This window comes from Brienomyrus brachyistius, chromosome 6 (assembly GCF_023856365.1).
Source record: "Brienomyrus brachyistius isolate T26 chromosome 6, BBRACH_0.4, whole genome shotgun sequence".
Taxonomy (NCBI): Eukaryota; Metazoa; Chordata; class Actinopteri; order Osteoglossiformes; family Mormyridae; genus Brienomyrus; species Brienomyrus brachyistius.
In genome coordinates, this window is record NC_064538.1 from 22,994,298 (window position 1) to 23,020,425 (window position 26,128).

General features: G+C 42.4%; 1 protein-coding gene across 9 annotated transcripts in view; it reads right to left on the reverse strand.

Annotated features, from left to right (window-relative positions):
- LOC125745331 (MICOS complex subunit mic25a-like) overlaps positions 1-26,128 on the reverse strand; it is a 74,343-nt gene that overhangs the window by 24,951 nt on the left and 23,264 nt on the right. For 6 of the 9 annotated variants that reach the window (XR_007398623.1, XR_007398622.1, XR_007398621.1 and 3 more), the window contains exon 6: positions 15,149-15,219. Coding sequence is in view for 3 of the 9 variants with exons in the window: in XM_049018085.1 (XP_048874042.1) it covers positions 15,149-15,219 (71 nt within the window). In the remaining 6 variants the exon portion in view is untranslated. Of the gene's footprint in view, positions 1-5,710; positions 5,733-15,148; positions 15,220-26,128 lie in introns of all 9 variants that reach the window. The other 3 variants (XR_007398624.1, XR_007398625.1, XR_007398626.1) reach the window with 1 other exon arrangement.

Sequence of the window (26,128 nt, forward strand, 5' to 3'; positions counted from 1 at the left end):
AAAAATAGCATTTTTTCCCAGTCAACGTGTTGTGAAACTTATTTTGCAAATATTTTCATTTAGTATCTCTTAATATAGCTTAACCAAGGAAATTAAAAAGTAGAATATATAAATGTACATAAAATATACATCCATCTACCTCATCTTTTTCATTCACTTTAAATGTACATGCAGGACATACACTACACCATCTGAGATATCTGAGATATAAAATGCATAAGGTTTCTACCCCCGACTGTTACATGTGTGATATTGATGCTACTGGTACATATTTACTCATGTTCCGGGATCTGCACATTTTTGGGAACATATCTTTTCCTTGTTATCTGATATGGTTCAAGTTCCTCTGGACAAAAATCCATGCTTGTATTTATTAAATGATACTAGCCCTCTTATTTTACATTAAAACAACTGGTGCAAGAAAATGCTATCATACATAAATGGTTCAACCCAGTTTTTAAAATGGTGAGATAATGGTTACCGTTTCATTATGATATAGTCTCATTTGGGGGAAAAAAAAAACTACTGTTGATGAACAAAGCTAAACCAGCTACAATCTGTGCATGGAACGACACTGAACTGGCTCTTAAAGATCTACGCTTGTATTTAAAATTTGCCATCCATAATCCATCCTAGGTATTCTTCATTATAATATCCCCATGTAGTGTGGCCTTTCAGTCCTATTCTATACACGCAGTAGAGATGTGCCATATATACGTTTGTGTGTGTCTGTTTATCTTAATAAAGAGTTGATCACAAAAAAGTATATATACACAGACACACACACACACACACACACACACACACACACACACACACACACACTCCGGCCCCCCCCATACACACACTGCATACATCCAAGTGTGGAAAAGTGTAAACACTCTAAAGGAAAGCAGTGCAGTTTTCTGCGGAAGTGTGAATGTCCATTTTGTCAGCATTAGTAAAGTTTTTCTTATAATTATACCAGGAATAATGAGCTCCTGATTCAGGCTTCATTATAGTGATGAGAGCGGGTTTCCCTCCTGTTAATCATTTGGTGGAAATATTTAACTAGGTACTGGCTCTCCAAGTAAAAATAGCTAGGCGTGAAAACTCAGTGAAGCATCCATACTGAGGCGGACCAGCTGCACATAAATGTAAGTTGTAACCCTGGAGCTGAAGGCTCAAACGATCGATCGCTCCAGCATAGTTGGAAGAAATTGAAAATAGCTGTGAATTTCATTCAGTGTTGCAGCTGAATGAACAAAAAATAAGTGAAAGCACAGCTAAAGCTTGTTTATTTTTCTGTAGTCTGTTCTATAGCCTGTGTGGTTCTTTGGAAACGTAGCAGGAGAGTCTCTGTGGTCATCTGTTACCTACAGCTGGCCGCCCCCGGATGTGACACATGCTATAAGGGACTGCTGGGCTACTGGCGCAACTATAATCATTTTGCCATTAACGGTTCCCCTAGCTGTGCTGCCTTGCTGGGACAGGTGTGCTTTGCTTACACGTACACAGCACAGCAGTTTGCACCAGTGGGGCAGCAGGCAGCACGAGGTTCAGGACACTGACTTGAAGGCTGTCCAGTTCAGGCTACCCAGTTAAGTCCAGCCCCTTCCAAGGAGGCCCTTGCTCTTTTATCCTTGCTAACGTTCTCCAGTCCAATACTCAGATTAAAAAAAAAACAGATGAAAAGTAAGCTACTCTGGGTGAAAACTGGAGCCAGGCAAATACAACAATTACTGCCATTTTGTGCAGCATTTTGCATAGAATTATATGTCTAGGCTACTTAAATTGTAAATTGTCAGACATTTTGTAGCTGTTTTCCAGAAGTTTACTTCCTCACACTGTAGCAAAATGTCAGGAAATCCTTTACAGATTTGTTGATTCCTTGGAGAAAAAGGGGCTTTTTGTTATAATAAATGCTTTATATCAGACTCTGCATGTGGTGTGCTTATACATTTTTTTTCCACAGTACAATTTGGGTGTAAAACAAACAAGAAAATGTGCCTTGCTTCATCAATAAGAAACTGTTAAAATACCACTCTGTGGTGGTGGACTTGATGTCAGGCCGATAATTATGTGCCGTTACCTCACCGAGGAGCATGTGAAGGAGACAGACACAGGTAAGAGGTGACAGCTGGAGGAAATGAATCTGAGGAGGCTCATGGTGTGTGAGGGACTGGAGGCACCAGCCCCAGCTGCAACCACGGTGGCACAGGCAGTGGCACGAAGTTCACTGCAGATGCTAGGGCAGGGCTGGGCAATCTTATCCGCAAAGGGCCGGTGTGTATGCAGGCTTTTGGGATAACCTTTAGGTCAGCTTTTCAAACCCAGGAGTGAGAACACTTCAGCCAATCAGTCCTCTAATTAGTGACCTAATTAGGGAGTTGCAGCAAAAAACCTGCATATTACAACGGCCCTTTCTGGATAAGACTGGCCACCCCTGTGCTAGGGAGACTCAAAGCATCACGGCACTGGAGGATTGCAGTGGCACTAAACGCAAGTAACATAATGTGCCCTCACACACAGCTGCTCAGGTAACACATGCCTGAAAGACAGGTGATGTCATCCTGTTATAATAGCAAGATTACTTGATAGAGGGCAGATGGACAGTTTCTCAAACAACAGCCCAGTCTCACCAGGACGTACGTCACTCGTAGGGTAGCTGCTTTCATTCTGAAGTATTACAGGAGACCCCCATCCCATTAAAACTTGCCATCTGGGAGAGTATAAAATGCCTATGAAAATAGGGGACAGATCGAGTATGGATTAATACAGGTCACAGCATTTTTCCCCAGTATGGAATAATTTCATAATATGCTGATTCTGTTACAAAACCTTCATTGCTAATTTGTTGCCTCCATTATGAGGCTGTTCTGCAGGTAACCTGTCACAAGCCACATACATCACAGCACAAGCACACAGGAGCACCTGATCTTACATTTTTGTCGAGAGAGTGTAGAGCTGTAACTCCCTTTCACTGAATCACACGGTTCTCCTGACGTCTCGTCGCCACGGCAGCAGCGGCTCTTCTGTATAAACACTAAGTACGGGGAATGGTTTCGGCTGTGTAATGCAAACCCCGGGAACGTATTTCCTGAGCCCTTACCCTTGTACCACCCACCTCCAAAAGCTTTTGCTCCTTTTGTAACATCAAGGAACGGTTGTGCAAAAATCTGGCAAAAGATCCCATGGATCCCGGTTAATATGGAGCGATTGCCTTATGGCCGTCTCTGGTCATATCCCCCCCGCGTGCCACAGGACGAACGTGAGCTGCATTAAGCCCCCGCCAAACACCGGGAGAAGCGGGGGCTGGAAGCGGGGGCTGTTTCTGGACACTAATGAGCACTGGTGGTGTAACACAGACGCTCCCTGAGTGAGTCCAGCCCCAGACACGCGCAGCCAGACCGGTTAGAACCTGCCTTTATCTCATGTTGATGTAGGAGCGGCTTTCTTTCCACGCCGTTTGCTTTTACTCCAGTGCTGCTTGGTCTTTCTCATTAATTTGGCCCCCGCGCCCCCTCCCCCAACCCAATCTGTCTTTCACTAGTGTGCTTTCGCCACCCAGTAACCATGTCTTGTGTCCTTGCAGGAACAAAACATTTATGAGTCTCATGGTCACAGTGTCAGTTGTCAGTAATAGTTATTCGCTATTTCAAAATATATGCAGCGGCAAATACTGTGTAATGGGTGCTTGCCACAGCTGATAATAAATATTTAAGTCACAACTGTCTTTAAGTCAGGCAGCTTATAGACATGTATTATCACCAGCTCCGCACATCTAATCCTTACTCCCTCCCACACCCCCAGCCTCTACAATTCCTAGAAGAACTGGATGGATTCCCTGGAAATGCAAAAGCCCATTGATGTGTTTTTACCAAAATGCTTGGAGTCTGAATCCACATCTGTTCATTTATTGTGTGTTCCACTTACATGCCAATTTGCACAATCTTTCTCCACCAATTAAAAGGATACCTGTATTTATTTTTGTATGTCTTAATCCATATCTTAAAACATCATATCTATTATGTATATATTTAAATTATTATATTCTATTTACGTTTTGCAGTTCAACCAACATTTTCTGAGACATAACTGTAAGAACTGTAACAGATACACTGCTTGTGTCGCGCCCGGCTCGTCCGATCCTCGTGTGTGCCACGCCCCCTGATTATCCTCGTGTGTGCCACGCCCCCTGATTATCCACGTGTGCTTCCCCGATCTTGCCCAGCTGTATCCTGTTGTTTCGCCCTGTCTTGTCTATTTCAGTCCACGTCTTGCCCTGCTTGTTGTCCGTCATTGATGTTATTAGCGTTATGTTTCCTAGTCGCTGTTTACCCGGTCTCCCCAGTAAATCCCCAGTTTTCCCCGTATTCCGCCTGCCTGCCTCATCTTTCCCTGCCTCCTACCCGCCAGCCTGCCTGTCCGCACCCGCCAAACCTGACAACTTGTACATTCAGAGCTTTTTTCTTATTTTTTTTCTGGTGGGCATGTTGTATTAAATCATGTATACAATTTAATTTCACATTCCCATGAAATACTAAAGCAAGCAAACAAAATCCCTAAATTGTGCACCCAATTTACTTTTTTGTGCTCTCAATTTCTTAATTAGAGTTCACTAATTAATTTTCAATATAATAAATATAACGTTTTGGTTATTTGAATTCTTGGCTAAAGAAAACATATGGGTTTTACAGTAGTAGATTTATTCACTCAAATCTTTTCAATAATGCATAACGTACTATGTTTCTCAGTGCAACTTCGTCCATTCTGAGCACATATCTTTATAACAATGTAAAATATGTCATCCATTCAAAATGTATTATCCTGTACATTGCTATCACAGTTTTCACCTTTATCATGTCTTCTAAATGTCCTGCTGACCCAAGAAATAAATTGCATTAATCAGCCTTTTCAAAGTCTCATGGTTTTCCCTCACCATGTCATTTTGTTTGGCTAACTGCGAGAGGAGGTGGCGGTAAGGACCATGCACTGATTACAGCATGCCGCCACACCCACCACACAACAAACCACCTCAAGGATGAGATCTTAAGTGCAGCCCTGTGGTGGGTGATACCTCAGCACCACACCAGTCCGAATGGATCAGTATGAGTTTTTTTTTTGGTGGCTGGAGCAACCCCCAAGTTATTCTCTGTAAGTTGGAGGACCTCCTTATAGGGCTGGATGTAGATTAACGTCATACCCAGAACAAAGCAGTTGCAGGTTAAGGGCCTTGTTCAAGGGCCCAATGGAGTAGAATAACTCTGGGCCATAAACTGTAAACGCATGCATACTACCAGGAGTATCACTGCCAATAAATGAGCAAGGTTGCACATGTGATTACAAAATGAATGGTAATATGCATGGTGACACATAGAAAGAACCAGAATGGCACATCTACATGGCAAAACTGAGTGAGTTCACCCGAAATCCTACTAGGCATGCGTTCAGTGCCACCCACATGCATATAAAAAAACTTTGCTGAATAAAAATAGCGTAGCATAACAAAAATATTGCCACAAGCCCACATTACACACTCTCCCCACTTCTAAAAAAACATAACATGATTAAATTCCCCAACTATACATTTCGGAAAGATTCCCCCAATAGATTTCGCTGACTGGTTATCGGACTGCTACCGAAAATAGCAATGAAAAAAAAAAAAAAACTATTATAGATATACAGAATAGAAAAGCATCATGCAACCTACAGTTTTAGGATGACTGACCTGTAAAATGTTCCTGGGAAGTCTGCAAAAAGATTCAAAGAATATGTTTAGATGGCGGGTGACCACAGCCTCCGTTTTAGGTTGTCCAGAGTCTACAATGCTGTCTCTGATCTGCGATATGATAGGCTGATATGTGCTATTAAGCAATGTTCCTTATCAACAGTTTATTGAAATTTCTCATTTCCTTGTCATTTAGATTTTAAACTAGAAAGAAGGCTTACAGAATGACATAATATCATTCCCTAGAGAGCTGTCACTTGCTCCTCCCACCCAATCCATACTCCTCCCATAGTGACCAACCTATACAATAATTCTCAAAGTACTGGATGGATCTCCAGGAAATGTGAAAGTTCAAAATGTGTCCTGAATGCTGTGAGTCCTTGTGACATGTAAGTCTGAAAGTACACATTCACTTTTATGACAATTTGCAGAATCTTTCCCTTCCAATTAGATGGTTACTTGTGTCTCAAAATTTAATTAGTTCCAATTTGTCACCCATACAATACCTCTGAAAAGTTTAAAAAAGATCCATCAGATGGTTTTTGAGTTGTCATGCTACCAAGCGAGGCATTTGCAGCAGACTGGTCCCTAAACCGTATGTATAACCCGGACTTTGGGGAATACAATGATAGGTATATACATCACTTTTATTGCCAAGCTGTACTTCAAACTGACAAAAGTGGCATCCACCATCCAGTACTCTGTAATCCATAAAGCAGACACTTTTGATTTATGACAACATAATTATTGTAAATAATTACAAAAAGAAAATGGCATTAAAAAAAAATATTATTGGGACCACTTGGAAGTTAAAAGAAATAATTACACTGTAGTGATATCTCAAACAGATAATTTACTTAAATTAGCATTACAGGTGTCTTCAATCTTATAATCAGTCACTGAGCCTATTTTGAAAAAAGTACCAAGATAAGGAGAAGCAAAGAGCTGTCTGAGGAGGAAAAGAAGAATGTAATACCCAAGCATGGTCAAGGTAAATGCTACAAGACCAAAGGCATTTCTCAATATGCGTTCTTGACTGAACTTGCGTTCTTACATACCCGTTTGACATCATCTTCCTTTGCCAAAAAGCAGTTCCAATACAAAGAACAGAAGTACAGAGCATGATAAGAATCCCTGGATGTGGTTCTTGCCCCACCCCAAACATCAAGGATACAACGGTTGCTTTCTTGGAAAATGAGAAAAATCCCATGATTCATTGCGTCCCAAGTTCATTCTTGACAGCAAACCCGCTCTTGAAAAGATCACAATCATTATTATTGTGTTTGTGATATTGAGAAAGACCCCACGTGATGGACAGAGGTGGCATGATGGTTAGGGAAGTATGCATGTGATTGAAAGGTTACTGGTTCCCCCATCAGCAAGGTACCACTGAGGTACCCTGAGCAAGGTACTGCCACAATGCACTCTTCTCCAGGTGCTAAATGATAGCTGCTCACCAGATCAAATATAAGTTAAATGCAGAGAACACATTTCATTGTTGTGTACTGTGGTGTTTCAACAATAACAATTAATCACTTTGTGTCACGAAGAATTTCAAGTTCCTGTAAACAAATGCTGCTAATATTATCAAGGTCTACTGAGCTGTATGCAACCTCCTCAGATTAGGCTACATGATGGCTTCTAGAATAGTTTAAATGGAGGACAAGGAATCGAGGAAAACTTTAAAAGATATCGTGACTGACCTCCAAGATCAAGGTACAATGGTTAAGTCGCACCATTTATCGCTGTCAAAATAAACGTGGGCTCCAAGGCCCAAGAAGACCCAAGTTCTATAAGACAGACACAAAAAGCCTGACTAGAGTTTGCTAAACTGCATGTTTCCAGGCCACAGTCCTTCTGGGAGAATGTCCTTTGGACAGATAGAACAAAATTAGACCTTTTTCGCAAGTCACAGCAGCTCTTTGTTCACAGAAGACAAAACGATGCTTTCAAAGAGAAGGACTGCTTCCCTACTGTGAAACATGGAGAAGGCTCAGTGATATTACAGGGCTGCTGCGCTGCATCTCTCTCAGGGCGTCTTGAATCAGGGCACAATGAAATCGGAAAATTATCAAGGCATTCTGGAGCAAATCACACTGCCCACTGTTAGAAAGCTGTATGTCGGTTGCAGTGTGCTACAAAATACTAGGAGTCCCAATATTTTTCCATTCGTTTTATTATTTACAAATATATTTGATGTCATAACTCAAAAGCGAATTATCTGGTCTATGGAATAAAGAATGGTGACGCCAATTGCCTTTTCAAAATTTATTGTTTTACATAGTGAAATGATCTGTGTGTACATGCATGTAATTTTTACGTGTTGCGGTTTCAAACGCAAACATTAAAAGGCCTCTAAGTGACATGAAACCTTCAGTCTGTGACATGTATATACATGCTGTGACATATGTAAGGCTGGTGATGCTCAAAAGAAGACCTACATAATTCCTTCTGTTTCTCTCCAAACCCTGCACAGGAGCAGCCCAGCTGCCACAGTTACAGGACGCTAACTTTCTGAGCCTTAATTAATATACTCATCCCAGCAAAGGCATCAAGATTCATGGGCAAATCAAAGACGCAGAGTTCATGTGATTGGGGCAGTAGGTTGTGTGTACGTGAAGGGTGAGGGACTGCTAGATAAATGATAATTTTTATATGCGCTTTGTGTGACTTCACAAAAATCTCCACTGTCAGGGGCAACAACATGGGGCTTCCAGCTTCCTCGCACTACCTCACCTCTTAATTGCTTTATTAAAATAATGACTTTAGCAGTAAATCACATCACCTGGTGATTCATGTGTCAATCAGTTGTTAATTAAAATACATTCTCTAAATCCTTAGAGGTCCAAGGTCTCCACAGTGCAGCAAATCATTATTATTATTGCTATTCATAAATTCACGTTCCATAACCATTATTATTTGCAACCCTGATAAGATAAAGTCGATGCAGGTGGAAAATGTTGGATGGATTCCTCACAGCAAGAAGGTCCTGGGTTTGGTCCCAGGTCCTTTCTGTGTGGAGTTCGCACACTCTCCCAGTGTTCGCGTGGGGTTTCCGCCGGGGGCTCCTGTTTCCTCCCACGGTCCAAAAGCGTGCAGGGCAGGTTGATTAGCGAGTCTAAATTGGACCTGTGAGTGTGTGTGTGTGTGTGTGTGTGTGCGCGCCCTGTGGTGTGTTGGCGACTGCCCAGGGTTGGTTCCCGCCTGCACCCCTTGTTCCCAGGATAGGCTCTGGTCCCCCACCCAAAACCCAAGTTGAGATTAAGCGGTTAAGCTGATGGATGGATGGATGGATGGATGGATGCTTATTTCTACTTGGAGTAGTAGCAGGAACAGCAGTTGTATTATTTCAAATACAGTGATGCTTACTCACAGTAATTTAGCATGTTCACCACTCTATACTTTCCCTGGATTATCCAGCTGTATATTTTAACTGGAGTCATTCAGGTTAACTATTCTACTCAACAAGAGAACAGCAGGGTCCCTCTTAGCACAAGAAATGCCAGATGATAACAGGCCACTAATAGCATCAAAACCAAAAGGCTAAGTGAGATGGCAGCACACAAAAACGCTGAAAATGTTCCCTGGTTCAGTGACGAGGTGGGCAGCAGCAAGCATGTGGAGCAACTATACCTCTGGGCCAGCGGGTCAGCCACCACCATTTGTGAAGTGGAAAAAGAACATGTATGAGCCCATAAACATTCCTGGACTCACAAAAAACCTAACACCTGTATGTACCTGTATCTAACACCTGTATGTACCTGTATCTAACACCTGTATGTACCTGTATCTAATACCTGTATGTACACAGACATACAACAGAGTAGCAAGAAATGAGCAGTGGCCTGATACCAGTACTCCTTCAAGGCCAAAGACTAGGCTGCAGGCTCATTTTAGGGACCCTTGAACTCTCTGGGTCAAGATAAAATATGCCCAGATTACAGTTCAAAGCCCTCACCATCCCTCAGTCATATTTATATCTGCATATAGACCTTTGCTATACATTTAAATCTTTCATCTCCCCTTCCTGATAATTCTATGAAAAGGCGAATGGAGTTAAAGCACATTAACACATCTAAATTAAAATGGCTGCTTCCATTTAGGGTGCTTTTCCACCGCACAAAGTACGGTGTTTTCGGTATGGTACTTTCGGTATTTTCGCTTTTCCACTGACTTCTGGTCGAGTACCAGTACTGAAACTTCCAGTACCGAAAGTGCCAAACCAGCTGGGGTACTTGTTTGGTACTTCGGTACTTTGGGGTGGGACTTGCTGTTGATTGGTTAAGCAAACAGCTTGCTGCTGAAACACAAAATAAAACCGGTATCTTTTGAAACACACAGTGAACAGCGAGAAGAGACAAAAAGCAGTAGAAACAAAAAATATTTAAAAAGTAAAATGGAAGGATCGACAAACTAGGAAACACAGGCTTTAATGGCCATATGGTCGGATAAAAAGATCCAGCGAGATTTATATGGCACGACTCGAAATAGCATGCAACTTCGAAGAAATGGAGCACACGCGAAACACCGAACAGGGACTACAAAAAAGTGAATAATAAAATGTTTGAAATCAGCGCAAGAAATACCTCGCCGTGCTTTGTGATGATGTCAGTCAGGGGCGGTCACTGATAATGTCATTTGGTGCCGGTACCAGTTTTTAACACCAGTGGAAAACCGACACAAAAGAAGTACCATACTTTTGGTACTTTATGGAAGTACTGAAAGTACGGTACCTGGTGCCATACCGCCACAGCTAACAACAACAACAAAGAGGCCTCTTCGGTTGTAATCAGTTGTTGCTTATTTCTAATGTGTGACATTGGGGACGTACAGTCAACTCTTCCACATCATAGGCACAGACCCCCTACAATCTGGAAAAACCAACCAAACTTTTTTGGTTCCTTTGCCTAGCTGAGTAGAGAAACACAACATACAAATATCACTGCAAGATAACGTGAGAAGCTGCCGTTAGCATGCTTGGCATCCTCCAAACCGGCACTGTACACAGATTTACTCATTTATGAGTTACTAAAGTTTTTGTGTGTCACCCGTTTCTCTGCATGCAAAACTTAAAAATTTCCAATAAATTTTTTTATGCTGACCCCGCAATATATCAAAACCGCGGAGAGGAAAGTCGCAGTACAGAAGGGTCGACTGTAAAATTAAACTATTTGTGCCCTTTGCCAGCCTCCTGGCTGATCAAGCTGGGCAGCTGATGGCCCCCCCCCATATTTGTTTCAGCCATGGTTCAGATAATGGTGCCATGGGAATCAGAGGAACCGCTTATTCGGAAAATGTCATCACAGATGGATAAAATAAACAGGAAAACGCAGCTCAGAGATGCAGAAAATCCAAAACAAACCAGATGACAGAAGCAGAATGTGGAAAAAGATTTTGGTCTGCAATTACTGTGTTTCTAACACTTATCAAGCATCACAAGCAGTGGTGACCTACCCAGCCCCTACTCCATCCTCTTCCGCCTTTAAGTACAGTTTCATAAACTCATCCCTCAAGCTATGGAGCTGCTTTAAAAAGAAAAATATGTGGTGGAGCAGCAATGTCGACGTGGGTGTCTCTCCAGCTGCCAGGGGGCAGGTCACCTTATTAGGTCTCTTCAGCTGTACGGACGCGTGCCAAACTGGAGCCAGAGACACCGGAAATGAGCAAAGACTGTCAAGTACAATACAAGGCAGGGGTGTAAATGTAACAAAAAAAGACTCCCATCTGCATACAGTTGCAGGTTGCTCCTAACTTCACCCATAAGGCACAATGTGGTTGGGGAATGAGAGAAATGTCAAAGTATGGGAAGCAAGAGGGAGCACAAAGACACAAGCATGCCTACAGAGAGAGCGCCCCACCCAATGCATTTCTAACGCACCGCACACATTAAGCCAGTGTTTAAATAGATCACACCGATAAGTTAGCTTTTGTTGTGTTGACCCCTGATCACTCTCAGCCACTTTCATCAAGAAGAAAAACTGTGGAGTAGGAAGAAATGAGGCAAATCTGACAGCAAATGAAATGGTTTGAAAAAAAAGCTCATCAAGAGATCTTTTCATTTCTGGCATTCATAGGGAATCTGTCACTAACACTGAAATACAAGTTTAAACTGTAATGTCAACGATGAGCAATTTCCCCTTCACCAAAGAGAAAGTCTTCAGTGAAAAGAGGGGGTTTAGAATAAACCTATTATTAAACACTGATTAATTAAACACTTGCTAATTAAACACCTATTAAATTACAGCACAGTGCATGAGAGTTCTACATTTAACAGGCCTGAAAAATAAATGAAGAATAAGATTGCTATCTGTGCAGGTTATTATCTCATGCATAAATGCACCATTGAGGCAAATTTAATTTGCATGGATCCAAAGTTGGAGAGGAGTGATTGTACAGGTTGTTGGGGGGGGCTGTCATACTTAAATAGAAAGTTGGGATCACAGAGAATCTGTGACACAGGAGTTGTGTTCCAAATGCAAAAATAATGGCGTATTCAGGGACTTTAGAAGGGAACATTAGCCATTCCGGGCAGGTGTCCTGTGGGTATGTGCTCTAAGGCGTGCCTATAGAAGAACCTTGAGATCGGATCGGGACTCATGATCAAGGCATTTTAGACTGAGTGAGATAGGGATTAATGAGTAGATCATTTTTTTTCCCTCACCTATGATGCTGTACGCGGCACATGCACCACAATATGGCTGCTTTATAAATTGGGACCGCGACATGATGCTTGCAGTGTGGAAATATTTAATACTGAAAATCAAGAACTGCGCAACTACAACTTGTACTGTCTGTAAACTGAGCATGAAGTAATAGATCTTCATTTAATACCACAAATTTGATCAGACATATAAAATTGAAACACGCGGCTGAGTGCAGCGAATTCACTCGGCTCACTCAGGGAAAGGCTGCATCGAAGCAACACACACTGGAGGAAACTTTCAAGAAAAAAAAAAGTTCTCAATGACAGCGATAACGCAAAAAGGATTACAGAGCGGGTGATAGGGTTCATTGCTCTTGATGACCAACCCATGCTATGTGAAAGTTCAAAAAAAATTTGACATTTTTTTTACCATGTTAATAAAAACAACTGCAAGGTTGTTTTCCTTGCGGCACTGCAGGCCTACTGAGTTGTCAAGTATATACGCCATAGATTTTAATGATTTTAATGTACTTATGGGTCTATAGTTTGCACTGTGTGCTGCTGGAAAATACATGTATCGGTTTGAGACTTAATCTTAAATGACTCAGATCGGTATCGGGGACAAAAAAATCTTGATCGGGACATTCCTAAGAGAGACCTTGGTTTAAGGAGCGTGGTCATCATGAAACTTTACTGAGCAAAAATTTGGACTGAAATGCAAAAACTGACTACTCAGTAAAATGCATACAAACATATTACCTGCCCATTTTAATCAGGTTTTTCCAGTAAGTAAAAGTAATAATATAGCAACATATCTACTGCATTTACCTGCTGTTCATCAGGGCATATTTGTTGATGCTGGCTAACTTAATATGAGCTACAGCTTTATTATCACTGCAGTTTATACTACTTATTCTGCATTGACTGATTGCTGTGTTCAAATCACTCATCATTTTTGGTTAGGTTGTCGTTTTAGTTGCTTGGTTTCTTGTTTTGTTTTAATGTCAATAACTGGTAGCTAATTATCCCCCTTAAAAAACACCTGTATGTGATAAATAAAGCTGGATGTATTCCTAAATATAGTAACCCCCCTATATCCGCAGGTGTTGTGTTCTAAGACACAGGCGTCAAGCTCCAGTCCTGGACGGCCGGAGTCCTGCACATTTTTGGGTTTCCCCTCATTTAACACACCTGTGCTAATTACCACACAGCTCTTGGGCTGAATCATTTGTGGTGGAACAGAAGCTACACAGGGCTCCGGCCCTTGAAACCCCTGTTCTAAGACCTACAATTGATGGCCGAAACTGCGGACAAGAGCGAACCATCCATGGACCGCATATTTAACGTGATTTTCGTGTGCATAATTATGTTAAAAATGTATTGATAAATTACACACTGAAAGACATTACAAAAATTGAACACAGTAAAAATAAATTCTACATTATTATATAGTACTGTACAGTACTGCATTCTCTCTCAAATTAAAGGGATTCTGATGTTTTAGCCCTATTCTCAAGAGATGACAAAGCAATAAAAAAAATATCATGTATCAAGGGGTGACAGAGCAACGAAAATCATGCTTTTAAAATATTTTTGTAACAGAGTGCAATAATGTGACAACAAATACGATCAGTAAGAATGCTACAGGCAGACTGGACGAGATTTCGGCAGGAAAACGTGGGTATGGGCAACTGGTACCGCGGTTACGGCAACTGCAGATATGGGGGTCCCACTATTTTATACAAGATGGCTTCTACCTTCAGTCATTAGACTGTACAACAAACAGACAATCCCAACTCTCCCGGAAGTTCTGGAAGCCTCCGGCAAAGTGACAGCAGCTCCCTGACACCCATGAATGATGAGCACTGTCCCGGAAATCTGTCATTCCGCTATTTGGAAGTGGGAAAATTTGCCGGCAAGAAGTTCGAATTGCAGAATTTTAATCGGCAGCACCCCTTCTCCCGGTATGCAAATCTCTACCTCCCTGAAATCAATATGCCTATGGTGGGATGTCTGACAATGATTGGGGGGGGGGGGGGCACATTCCCTAACCATTCATTCATTCACTGTACAATCCACTATGCAATTCTACTCATTTTTATTTACCTATTACAGAATCCATGCAATACCTTCACAGAAACTCTTTGCACTGTTATGTATTGTTGTCATTTATTGTTACTCTTCATTACTGTCTGAATGTCTTTTATTTCAGGAATAATAAAGTGTCTGTCTGTCAGATGTACAATATGTGCCACTACCTGAAGAATGCGGGGTTCCCCCAGTCTGTAAAAACACACGTCACATGGAGCCTGTAATCTGTCAGTGTGTCACCACCTTCACGATTCAAGGCAAAACATTTTGATTTCTTTTACCATTTGCGGAGGGGGGGGGGGGGGGTGGATGGGGGCAGAGTGTAAGACTTTCCGAGTCACAAAGTCAGTATATCCCTCATTTAGGAAGCTTAACCGAGACAGTAACGTGTAATTAACCAGTGGAAGTTTAAGTATATTAAGTGCCTACTCTTTAATAACAGAACACTATTTAGTGAATTCTGGGAATATCTCAGGGTCCCCAGTGTGTCACCCACTGTGTACTGTGCTAAGCTGTGCATTGTTTCACTTCATATAAAATTAAACTATGTAAGCGGCTTTAGATTATTACCTAAAGCTGTCTTTTTGTAATGTGATGCAATGGCAAGACAAGTGCAGCTATAGATAGATGGTGGTAAATTAGGCTTCCCTATGAATGTTCTGGACTAACAGCAAATCCAGGTGGATTATCACAACAGGACTTACTTTATGCGAGTCTCTGCACTGACTGCAGCTTCTTGGAACTGCTGGTTGGTCGTCTTGTAGTGATCCAGGCTCTGAAAGACAGACAAGCAGGAGATTTTCACCAGCCCTGAGCATTGTTTTTAAACACACACAAGACCAAAGCTTCAAGGATCCAGGGACTATGCTTCAGGAATACAATGCTGCTCCACAGGTTCAATGTTGACTTCAGCATGGTCCCAAATAATCTTTTTTTTTTTCAGGAAATAGTGGATAAAATAATATGAAATGACTCGAAAACTCACTGAGTATCATAAAAAGACTTTAATCTTAGGTACCCTTAAGAAACTACTTTGATCTTAAAATGTTACATCTTGCAGTCCAAAAATACGCAGTTTAAGATAAACTGGTCATGCCAAATCGTGACTGTGGGTTTCAGCATGTGCCCTATGATGGACCAGCAGCCTGCTCCAGGGATTGTCCCCTTTGCTACCTGCGATAGGGTTCGAGGCTCCCTACAACACAGCATCGGATCTGTAATTGTAGAAAATGGATGGATGGATGTTCCTTTATGTTTCCAACCATAAGCAGGAGGTGGTTTTGTAGGAAATGTTCAGTAAAATTTTCCAGTGCTCTATTACTATGGACGCATATGATCACGATGCAAGAAACTTCAATAATGTTCCTTTTATTTACCTCTAGGCATCCTGCTCAAATGTGACAACTATGCTGTACAGGGGGAAGGACAGTTTGCATGTGTATAAGGTTCTTCACAGCAGCAGATAGCTTGCAAGTGCAAAACAGCACAGGCGTGGCTCCAAGTGAAGCACAGACAAAACAGTTATGAGGCGGAGATGGATGGCATTGGTTTATGATGATGAGTTTACGCGAAGGCAGATGGAAGTGACTTTGCTCCAAATCCATTCTTGCCAATCACTCTGTGTTGCCCTCTAGATAAGAACTACAGGTTGAGATGCTAGGGGATCTGGGCTCAGAACAATTTTCAAGAGCTTAGGCCCCGGAGGCTCGAGCGGCGTGGAGACAGTGGACCGTGTGGGATTTTCGTTTCCAGTAGCATGCCTTTATCCGCTTACCACAGAAGCCTGATTAGCAATGTCCAGCCAGGCCATTTAAAGCACACTAACACCGCGTTGACTGGTTATATTTAACAGCCATTGATTACTCTTATATGTATTGATTTAGACTGATTTAGAACCACAAAATGAATCTACAAATGTGTCACAAACACAGAAAAAACGTGTATTACGTGTATCTGGCCACAGAGAGCTAGAACAAAATTTACCAATAAAATTGGAGATGTGTAAAGGTCTGCAGTGGAGCTCCCTTTACACCAGTGGTTCTCAAACTCGGTCCTCAGGCCCCACTGCCCTGCTTGTTTTCCTGCTATCCCTGCCCCACACACAAGTGCCAGCTGTCTTTCAGCTTCTGATTGACTGAACACACCTGATCCAGGTAATCAGCAGTGTGTAGGGCAGGGATAGCTGGAAAACAAGCAGGACAGGGGGTCCCGAGGACCAAGTTTGAGAACCACTGCTTTACACTTACATACCCTCACAGCTATCAAATACGTCATGGTACAAAAGTACGACGCGAAACCAGAAAAACTATACTTGTAGATTAAAATCTTGCTACTGCCGAGAGTCCCAGTCCTTTTAAAAATCAGAGGCTCTTCATCACTTCCTTAGCAGGGGCCCCAGAGCACCAGCAGTCAGTAGTTGAGTGACGTTATCCTCGGCTGTGCCATCCTGGGGCCTGTCACACCAGGAAGACCAGCAGCATGCAACAGTTCCCCAGTGATTCCCGGGAGCCGGTGTTTGCTCAATGATTTTTCATGAGATGGGACTGCCAGATAAGTAGCGTGGCTAGGTGGCTGAGCGGAGGGAGGATAGCGAAAAGCCACAGGTGCATCAGGCAGCCACGACCATCGTAACCGTACTTCACGTTACCTTAGCTCGAGCTGCTTGAGAATGCCGGGAATTAGGCAAACCTGCTTCTGTTGGTGTTACCACCAATCGTCACCTTCAAAGTCCCTTGAAAGAGATCTATCAACACCTGGGTCTTTGAAAACAGAGGAGAGATATGTGGCCAGCAGTGCCATTCCCGCCTGGGTGCTCTCCAAAGAGGTCATTAAAATAGCTTTTTAAATGTTAATGCTTTTGATGATTAAGAGTACAGGTACTAATAAATTATACCTGACACTTCAAATTTCTGGCACCATAACTACATATTCTTCTTCCTGTAATCCACAAAGCCACATTTGTATATTCTTAATGTTAGATATCACTGAGGCCTGATACCTAACCTAAGCCTTGTATATAAGCAGAACAGGCTTTGGGAGGTGACAAGCCCATTGAGCAAGTTATTTACTACTTTTCCTCTCCCAGGGCTCTTACAGTATTTAAAGCATGTTCAAGTGTTATTATACAACAGTTAGATCGGACCAAGAAATCTGATTGGACAAGAGGCGTTCTATGAGTGTGGTTATCAGAGAAACTGCACTCGGACATTTCACATCAGATGTATCACTCCGCTTGATGGGTGCATCTAAAAACCACTACATGAGCCTCATTACCACCAACACGGAGTTGGTGCTGGCTTGATTCTTGGTCCTGCCCGGGTTTCCATCCGTTTCAAAAAAATACGATAGGCAGAAGTGAAAGTAAAGTAAAGGTTCATATGTATTCTGTTTTTTTTATTTTTTGTATCTGTTTTGGATTTTCGGGGGTGTTCAGAGTATGACTCATTGTGGTCTGTCTCTATTGCCTGTGTGCACTTTTGTCTCCGTAAAGGCTCCCCGTCTGCATGTGTGATTTTATTCTTCATTCTCACTTCTTGTTTTACCGTTGTCCTTTTAAGGATCACGCAATAAAAGAGTCTGCGAACAAGTGAAGTGAATTGCTGTCCGATTCATGATCTCTTCACCACTCTTGCGCCACAATTATTTATTAGACCTGCGGCGTGGTTTTTAATTTACAATACAAAGTTATTCCGCTAATAAGCCGGATAGTTGTTTCACTACTTGTGCCTACGACCAAATCACAGCACAGTGTTACACTGGAGTACAACTGTACATCTTCTTGTACACTATTGCATAATTATATATAACCAACAGCTTGATTACTGTTTAAAAGCTTTACCGGCTCTTTTTATCCAAATTTGCCATCCTGCTGTGTCAGATATGGACTGTCAGCAAAGCCACATGATGTGAGGGACTTGACCATGAACAATGGGTTTTCTAGGGAATGATTTCTTTTGAAAAGCAAAAGCACCAATCAGAGGATAAAAGGGAACCAAAAAAGTTTAAGATTAAAAGTTGTTGGGCGAGCGTTAATAATTTGCCAGTGAGAAGGGCCAAACGAAAACAAATAAACGATAAAATAGTTCCGATATCTCCCTCTTCTCTGATGGAGGTGGACCCTGCCAACTCCCCCCCTCCCTTCACAAAATTACACTTTACCCAGTTTTGGCTGAATATAAAACACTTACAAAAACACATATTCGGTGCTTGGCTCATACAACACCTGAGTGAAATGTAAACGGCCCCCCAAAGGTTTAAGTACACCCACAATGACAGTGGAGGAACTTCAGTGAGTCAACTGGAAGGAAGAGTCTGTTTCGTAAGATGGTGACAAAAAACACAATCAAATAGAAACGGATAACCACAACTATCGCAAACTGTCACTGCAGCGCCACCTACCATGGCAAAAACGAGACTGAAGTGACAAATTTAAAAATAAATAAAAGAAAAAAGTAAAACCGGATTTTGTTTGAGGTATTAAGTAAACAGTCAGCCGTAATCCTCAACACACGGGAGACAGCCCATCATCCTGTTGCTTCACACATTTGTGTGCTGGCAATGACTCAACATGGCAGACGACCATCTTCCGTAGCCACATGAACAGTGACTCCCTTACAGAGATGCTACATGAATAGCATATCATTGCATGATCTAACTTTAGACAGGGACGCCTTTCCTTCTCGAGTGGAAATCAAATGAGTTTACGCCGAAAATACCTTCAGGGAAAAATACACATCATCTAAGAGGATCATGACTTCTGCTTACTTTAGGGATGGTATCACATAACTGCTAAATATTTTTAAATATTACAGCTGTATGCAAGTGGAAAAGTGCATGACTGAAATCTGACTGAATTGTAGACTAACTGAATGGATTGAGAACGCAGACATCTCTCCACCCAATCGGTGAGTGCGGGGCTCCCCTGGGAGTGCAGGGGTTCCTTGCCGTTCCTCTGCAAAGTATCAATGTGGCAAAAATAATTTACTGCACTAGTAGCGATTTCCAAAGAATAGAAGTGTGAAGAGGGTGTGAACTGGGTGGCTGGTTTCCCTGATCTCAGCCCTCTTCTGGTAGCAGGAGAGATAGCTGAATTGCAGGTGTGGAAGATCTGTGCCATTTCTCTGTGAAGTTAAGACAGGCTTTTTTAGTAATCTGAGGTCCGTGTTGGTTAGGTTACCCAACCACATCGTGATGCTTCCAGTCAAGAGTCTCTCAATGGTGCAGCAGTAGAAGTTCACCTGGGTTTTCGTTCCTAACCCAAAGCTCTTTAGCCTCCTCAGCATGAACAGCTTCTGCCGAGCCTTCTGGAGGAAGCAGCTGGTGTTTGGAGACCATGAGAGGGAGTCGGTGATATGGACATGCAGGAACCTGATGCTACTGTCTCGACGGGAGACTCATTGATGAGTAGTGAAGAGTGAAGGCCTCTGGTCTTCCTGATGACCTCCTGTGTCACATCGACATTCTGGGAAAGATTGCTGTCATGGCACCACACAGTCAAGTGTTGCACCTCCCTCCTGCAGTCAGCCTCATCACCGTCACTGATGAGGTCAGTCACGATGGTGTCTTCCAAAAACTTGATGATGCTGTTGCCCACGTGCTTTTCCACACAGTCATAAGTGAATAGGCCGTACAGCAGCAGGCTGAGGTAACAGCATTGCGGGACGCCAGTGCTGACGATCAACCTGGATGATCTCCTATCGCCCATTCTCACCGTCTGGGGTCTATTAGTTAAAGTCAAACACCCAGTCACAGATGGTGCTCCATGGGAGGTCTCTCAGCTTTAACACCAGTTTGCATCGTATAATAGTGTTAAAAGCAGAGCTGTTGTTGATAAACAGCATCCTGACGTAGGTGTTCTTTTCTAAATGTCCCAGAGAAGTCTGCAGGGCGAGGGAGATCGCCCACGGATGGATCTGTTAGACTGAATGCAGACTGTAGGTAGTCCATGGTTGAGCTGTGCTTGATGTGCCACATGACTATGGAGGGTAGAACAAGGGGAAGGTGGTCTTTCAGGCAGGACACACTAGCTTTCTTTGGCACAGACATGACTGTGGTTTTCTGATTAAAAAAAAAGGCCAGCTCTGTTAGTAATAAGACCCCCGAAACACTGTGTGTTCTCAACGTATCGTTACCAACTAGAAGATACATCAGCCATGACGTGTGGAAACAACAAAACTGCTATATTCAATGATTCCACTCTGTGTATTTCAAAGGTCAATCCAACACCAGCTCATACACCTACATCTTTTAATTCCAAATCCTTAAGTATGACAATGCTACAGCTTGAGAAATAAAGCCAACAGAAGTTCACTCACTTATTCACCTATGCATTTCTATATAATAGACTAACCCATCAAAGAACATTAATTGCCGTGAGCTCTTCAGAGCTGCGGAATCATAACAGCTCCCATCCCTGACTCCTCTCAGCCAGCACGACTCCTGCCATTCGCCTGGAGGAGCAGCATCAGACCCCCGGAGCTCCAAACACCGTGTGACACCTGGCACACACCACCAAATTAATAACTGGGTAAAAAAAAAAATATTAAAATGCATTAAGTTCCTTAAGCTTTGAAGTAAACAGGTTCCAAACACATTTGGCTACAGGGGCCCTAGCGCTAAAGGGCTGCCTCTCTCCGTCAGTGTGTCCGGCAGGCTGCAAAAAAAGGGCCCTGTATCTGCTGAGGGCCCCGCTGACAGCCCGTCAGCCAAGCTGTCAAGATTGCGGGGGGATTATCGGATCTAATGTATGCTCAAGTGCTCCGGAGTGCTCTGCCGCTGGTGACAAGACGCGACATGCAGAAAGGAAAGAAAAGCCCTAGTCCTGAAAAGTAAGGGAATGAGGTGAAGGGGAGCGAGCAGACTGGGCGCAGATGCAGAAAAGGCTTTTGTGAGATTAGTCGCAGCAGACGCATGATGACGCGCTAATTCCTCCAGGAGGCAGCTTTTGGGGCACGACATTTTAATGGTCATTCCAAACACAGCCTCACCTTCGCACTAATTTTGAGGAAGACTCGTCAATGACAAAAAAAATAATAAAAAATCAATATAACTGACTCCAATGAACCCAGAGCGCTTCTATGGCTTTTTGTCAGTAATTCTGCTGCTGTTACACGAATCAAGCCACTTTTAATTGCGTTCCAGAGCTGCAGGTCTTACTTTTTCTCTTTAAGTGTCAATTTAATGTAGGATGCAGTGATAAAAATCAATGACAACATAGTATTTAAAACTCCTCCAATGACACAGCCTTTTCTTCACCTTACTTGTGCCCGCCAACAGTGGATACACTGCATACACTGCATTCGTAGAGGAGCTGCTGGCTCGGATGACACAGACAGTCATGTCGGTAACTGCAGGCTAAACAGACATGCTGAAGGGCCCACGTCACCCCCCCTCCCAGTACAGCTCCGCTGCGCAAAGTGAAAGCCTGATGGCAAACACGGCAGGCGTCACCTGTTCCTAATCCATTTGGCAAACAATACACTCTGGTAATTAGGTAAATACAAACAAGAAGGGCTCAGACCTCAGGCCTAGCAGAGCCTGTCGCTGCCTGAAGCTCATGACTGCTTAGAGAAAAGTTAGCTGGTGTTTACACTCAAAGCTGAGCCTGCAATTAGTGTCAATTCCCTTCAGATCTAAGCAGTATGGGCAGTATGGCCTCTCCTGAGCAGTAGGGGCACTTTTGGGCGACACGGCCTTCAGTGTGCCATCAGGTGCCCACCCTTACCAGCTTTTCAATAGCAATCATCTGAATCAGTCATACATTTATAATCCTAAGCAACTGATCTGTCCATCTTATCATGGAGACTTATGTCTTTATCACAAACAGCAAGGCAGAAGGCCCCGGGACGTGTTCAATAGGTGGATTTTGAAGACTGATTCCTAACCCTTCCCCAACTAACACACTATCACCTTTTAGGTAAAAAAAAGTATGGCAGTTCATAAAATGTTGTTTAAATAGCTGCATTTTTGTGGGGTGCCACATTTTAAGGAATGCTTGAAATATTAAACTGATAGAACTGTCTATGGACAAATATGGTTTTCGCAAAGTGGAAAATGTCAGGAGATGCAAGCAAAAAATTACTTTGTAATTATTTTTCCCCAAATTAAAACCATCATAAAGTAACCATTTCAAAATGTCTACAATGCATCAGACACTACTAATTTCTATTTGTTTGTTGCATTTCTGATTAGTAGTAATATTGTTTGTGGTTGTGCCACCTGCCTTTTCAAGCTCATTTCACATTAAACAGACATCTGTTTGGACAGCTGTACAAGCTGTTGTCCTTGATATCAAGTTTATACATACAATTTAAAAAACAAGGACTTTAATCGTATTTCAATATTTTCATGGTTTCCCATGGGTTATACCACCTGACATGGAAACTGTACAAGCCTAACCATGAGTTGAAAATGGTCATTTTTGATCTGAGATCTTTGGATCTGGAGTCTACTAACTCTGCGCCCTGAAGATCACTTGGGGTTTTTATGATGTAACATCTGGTCCATTGATTTCTAAAATGAACCTGCTTTCCCCACCTGTCCTGCCTGACCTTTGATGTCACGTAAATTTGAGGACAGTCGTTTTTCATTTAATTTTAATGGTTTTGTGCTTTGCAACTGTTACAGTTTAAAAGCTTCAAACACAGAATTATGCCCATTTTTTAAATTACTGAAATACCAATTTTAATGGTTTTCTTACTCTACTCATTTGTTCAGATGGTTGCACCACCTGATGGTATAAATTGTCTATTATTTGAAGTACTTAAGTAGTTTAGATTTTTCAGTTGTTTTACCATGATTCTCTTATTTTATCATCACCAGTTTTTATATATAAAATGTCAGGCTAATGTTAATCAATTCCATGCTTTGAGGGAACTATGTAAATAGCCAGCAGTGAAACTGTGTGAAACATGGAATTGGAGTATGTGTAAAAGTAAGTGAACAGGTAATAAACTCAGGTGAAAAACATGTGGGTGCTCAAGTTATCGATTAAGCGGAACAATCAAAAGGGACATTGTTAGGAAAGATTTTGAGCAGCAGTGATTAAAAGAGAAAGGAAACCAACCAAACCACTGTTGTGCCAAGGCATAAAGCGAACAGATCAACAATGCCGAGAGGAAAAGGAGACATCTGAGGACACCAGAAAGAAGGGGCTGACAGCCCATCAGTTTGGGGAAGGCTACAAGACCATCTCCTAAAGATTCCAGCTCCATCCATCCCCTGCAAAATAAATCATTTACAAATGGCACTTCTAGAGTTGCTAAAATGAACCCTCTGCTCTCAAGAAAAAAACAAAGTTGCCCATTTAAACTTTGCCAGAGAGCACTTGGACAAACCAGAGGCCCTTTGGAAGTACATTGTCTGGACAGATGAGTCCAAATTGAATTATCTGGTCACAATCACAGGTGCCATGTTTGGAGAAAAGTCAACACTGCATATCAAGAAAAAAACCTCCTCCCAACAGTGAAGCATAGTGGTGGAAATGTGAAGGTCTGGGCCTGCTTTTCTGCCTTGGGACCTGGACATATCATCCAGGGAACCATGAATCAGCAAATTCTTGACCAGAATCTCCTGTCATCAGTCAGGGAGTTGAAGCTGGGATGGAAATGGATTATACAATAATACAACGATCCAAAGCATTACACAAAACTACCAAGGAATGGCTTAAGACATTCCACAAGGAGCCGGAGCCCTGTGTATCTTAGTTCTTTCCCTGTTCCACCACAAATGATTCAGATCAAGAGCAGTGTGGTAATTAGCACAAGGAGTTGAATCACATGTGCTAAATGAGGGGAAACTCGCAGGAGCCCCCCAGAACTGGAGTCTGACACCCCTGGCTTAAGAGAAAGAAGATTCCGTGCATAAATAATGGAAATCTCTCTTTTTTGTGTCTCCCTTATTTGGAAGGTTTGCTTTACAAATTGGAATTTAAATGCTCATTTCATAAGGTTATTTTAATTTATCTTTAGAAAACAATTACCATGGTTGAAGGGTTCACAAACTTTCAAGCAGCAGTGTATATTCACTTTAACAAAATTTCATACAATATGATTATGGAGGACTACATTACTCACAATCAATTAATATTTAGGCATGCTATGTACTTATTAAAGGACTTAAAAAAATGGACTGCATGTCATGTCATGTCATTCACCACTATACAACTGGATTTCATCTTATAACGGGGGACAATGTTGCAACCTTGTTATACGATTTGACACATGTTGCTGTATTAAGCCCACTTGTTACAAGAAGAAAAGTCTCTTTATTGATGTTTTTTAGTCAACTTCAGTCAGACTCCACTGCGCTGAGCTCCATGTAGCAATTAGTGCAGTAGTGAGAGCAGTGACTGTAACATCTGCATAGCACAACCAACACCACGAACGCAAACAACCTACCTAGCAGGACACAATGAGAAATCCTCTCAGAAGTACTGCCGAAATCATGCCATCAATAAAAAATGCTTGGCAAATCTAGCTTGCATTTGTCCTTTTGTCCTATTTTTCTGTGATTTTCTTCAGACGATTGGGCAGAGAGGTTTCTAATATCCACCAGCAGCACTATTTAAAGTGGACATGAAGCTATAATGTAGAATGAGCAGCAACAAGACGAACATCTTCCCCAACCGCTAAGTGGACAATTTCAGGGGGTCAGATCTTACAAGTGGGGAATGTCATCTCCAAGGGGCCATTTTAAAGTGTCTATGTTAAACCCCACTCTCGAAAACCAGCACTACTCCCATCCGTCATGCAAATACCTCATTCAAACATGTCAAAGTGATTGCAGGAGGACGAGTGTCAATAAGTGTTTAGTGTTTAGTGTTTATTTTGCCCGATATGCTCTGTCAGCCGACAGATCTTCTTGCTTCAGTCTAACACCCCGGATCCGTCCACAACCATGACACCTGCACCTGAAGCAGCATCATCCAGTGACTAAAAGATGACAAATCCTATTTCAAGAGAGAAACAAAAAACGTGTTGCACCTTCAAGAAGGCCCACCAAGCTGTGCAATTTGGGCAACTGGGATCTATGTCAGTTGATTTTGATAAAAGGCTCTGCCCATGGCAACACATAAAGGAATGCAATCAAGTAAATTGGCATAGGCATGTTGCAGCCAGATGCTGAGCTTTGCAGAAAAGGACAGAGTACAGAGTGACCAAGACGTTAAGGTCCTGCTATGAGGACAGAGTACAGAGTGACCAAGACGTTAAGGTCCTGCTATGAGGACAGAGTACAGAGTGACCAAGACGTTAGGGTCCTGCTATGAGGACAGAGTACATGGTGACCAAGACGTTAAGGTCCTGCTATGAGGACAGAGTACATGGTGACCAAGACGTTAAGGTCCTGCTATGAGGACAGAGTACAGAGAGACCAAGACGTTAGGGTCCTGCTATGAGGACAGAGTACATGGTGACCAAGACGTTAAGGTCCTGCTATGAGGACAGAGTACATGGTGACCAAGACATTAAGGTCCTGCTATGAGGACAGAGTACAGAGTGACCAAGACGTTAGGGTCCTGCTATGAGGACAGAGTACAGAGTGACCAAGACGTTAGGGTCCTGCTATGAGGACAGAGTACAGAGTGACCAAGACGTTAGGGTCCTGCTATGAGGACAGAGTACACTGCAACACCTGCACTCCACGACTCATCTGCCTAAAGAACAATATGAACGCTTAGGGCTGTA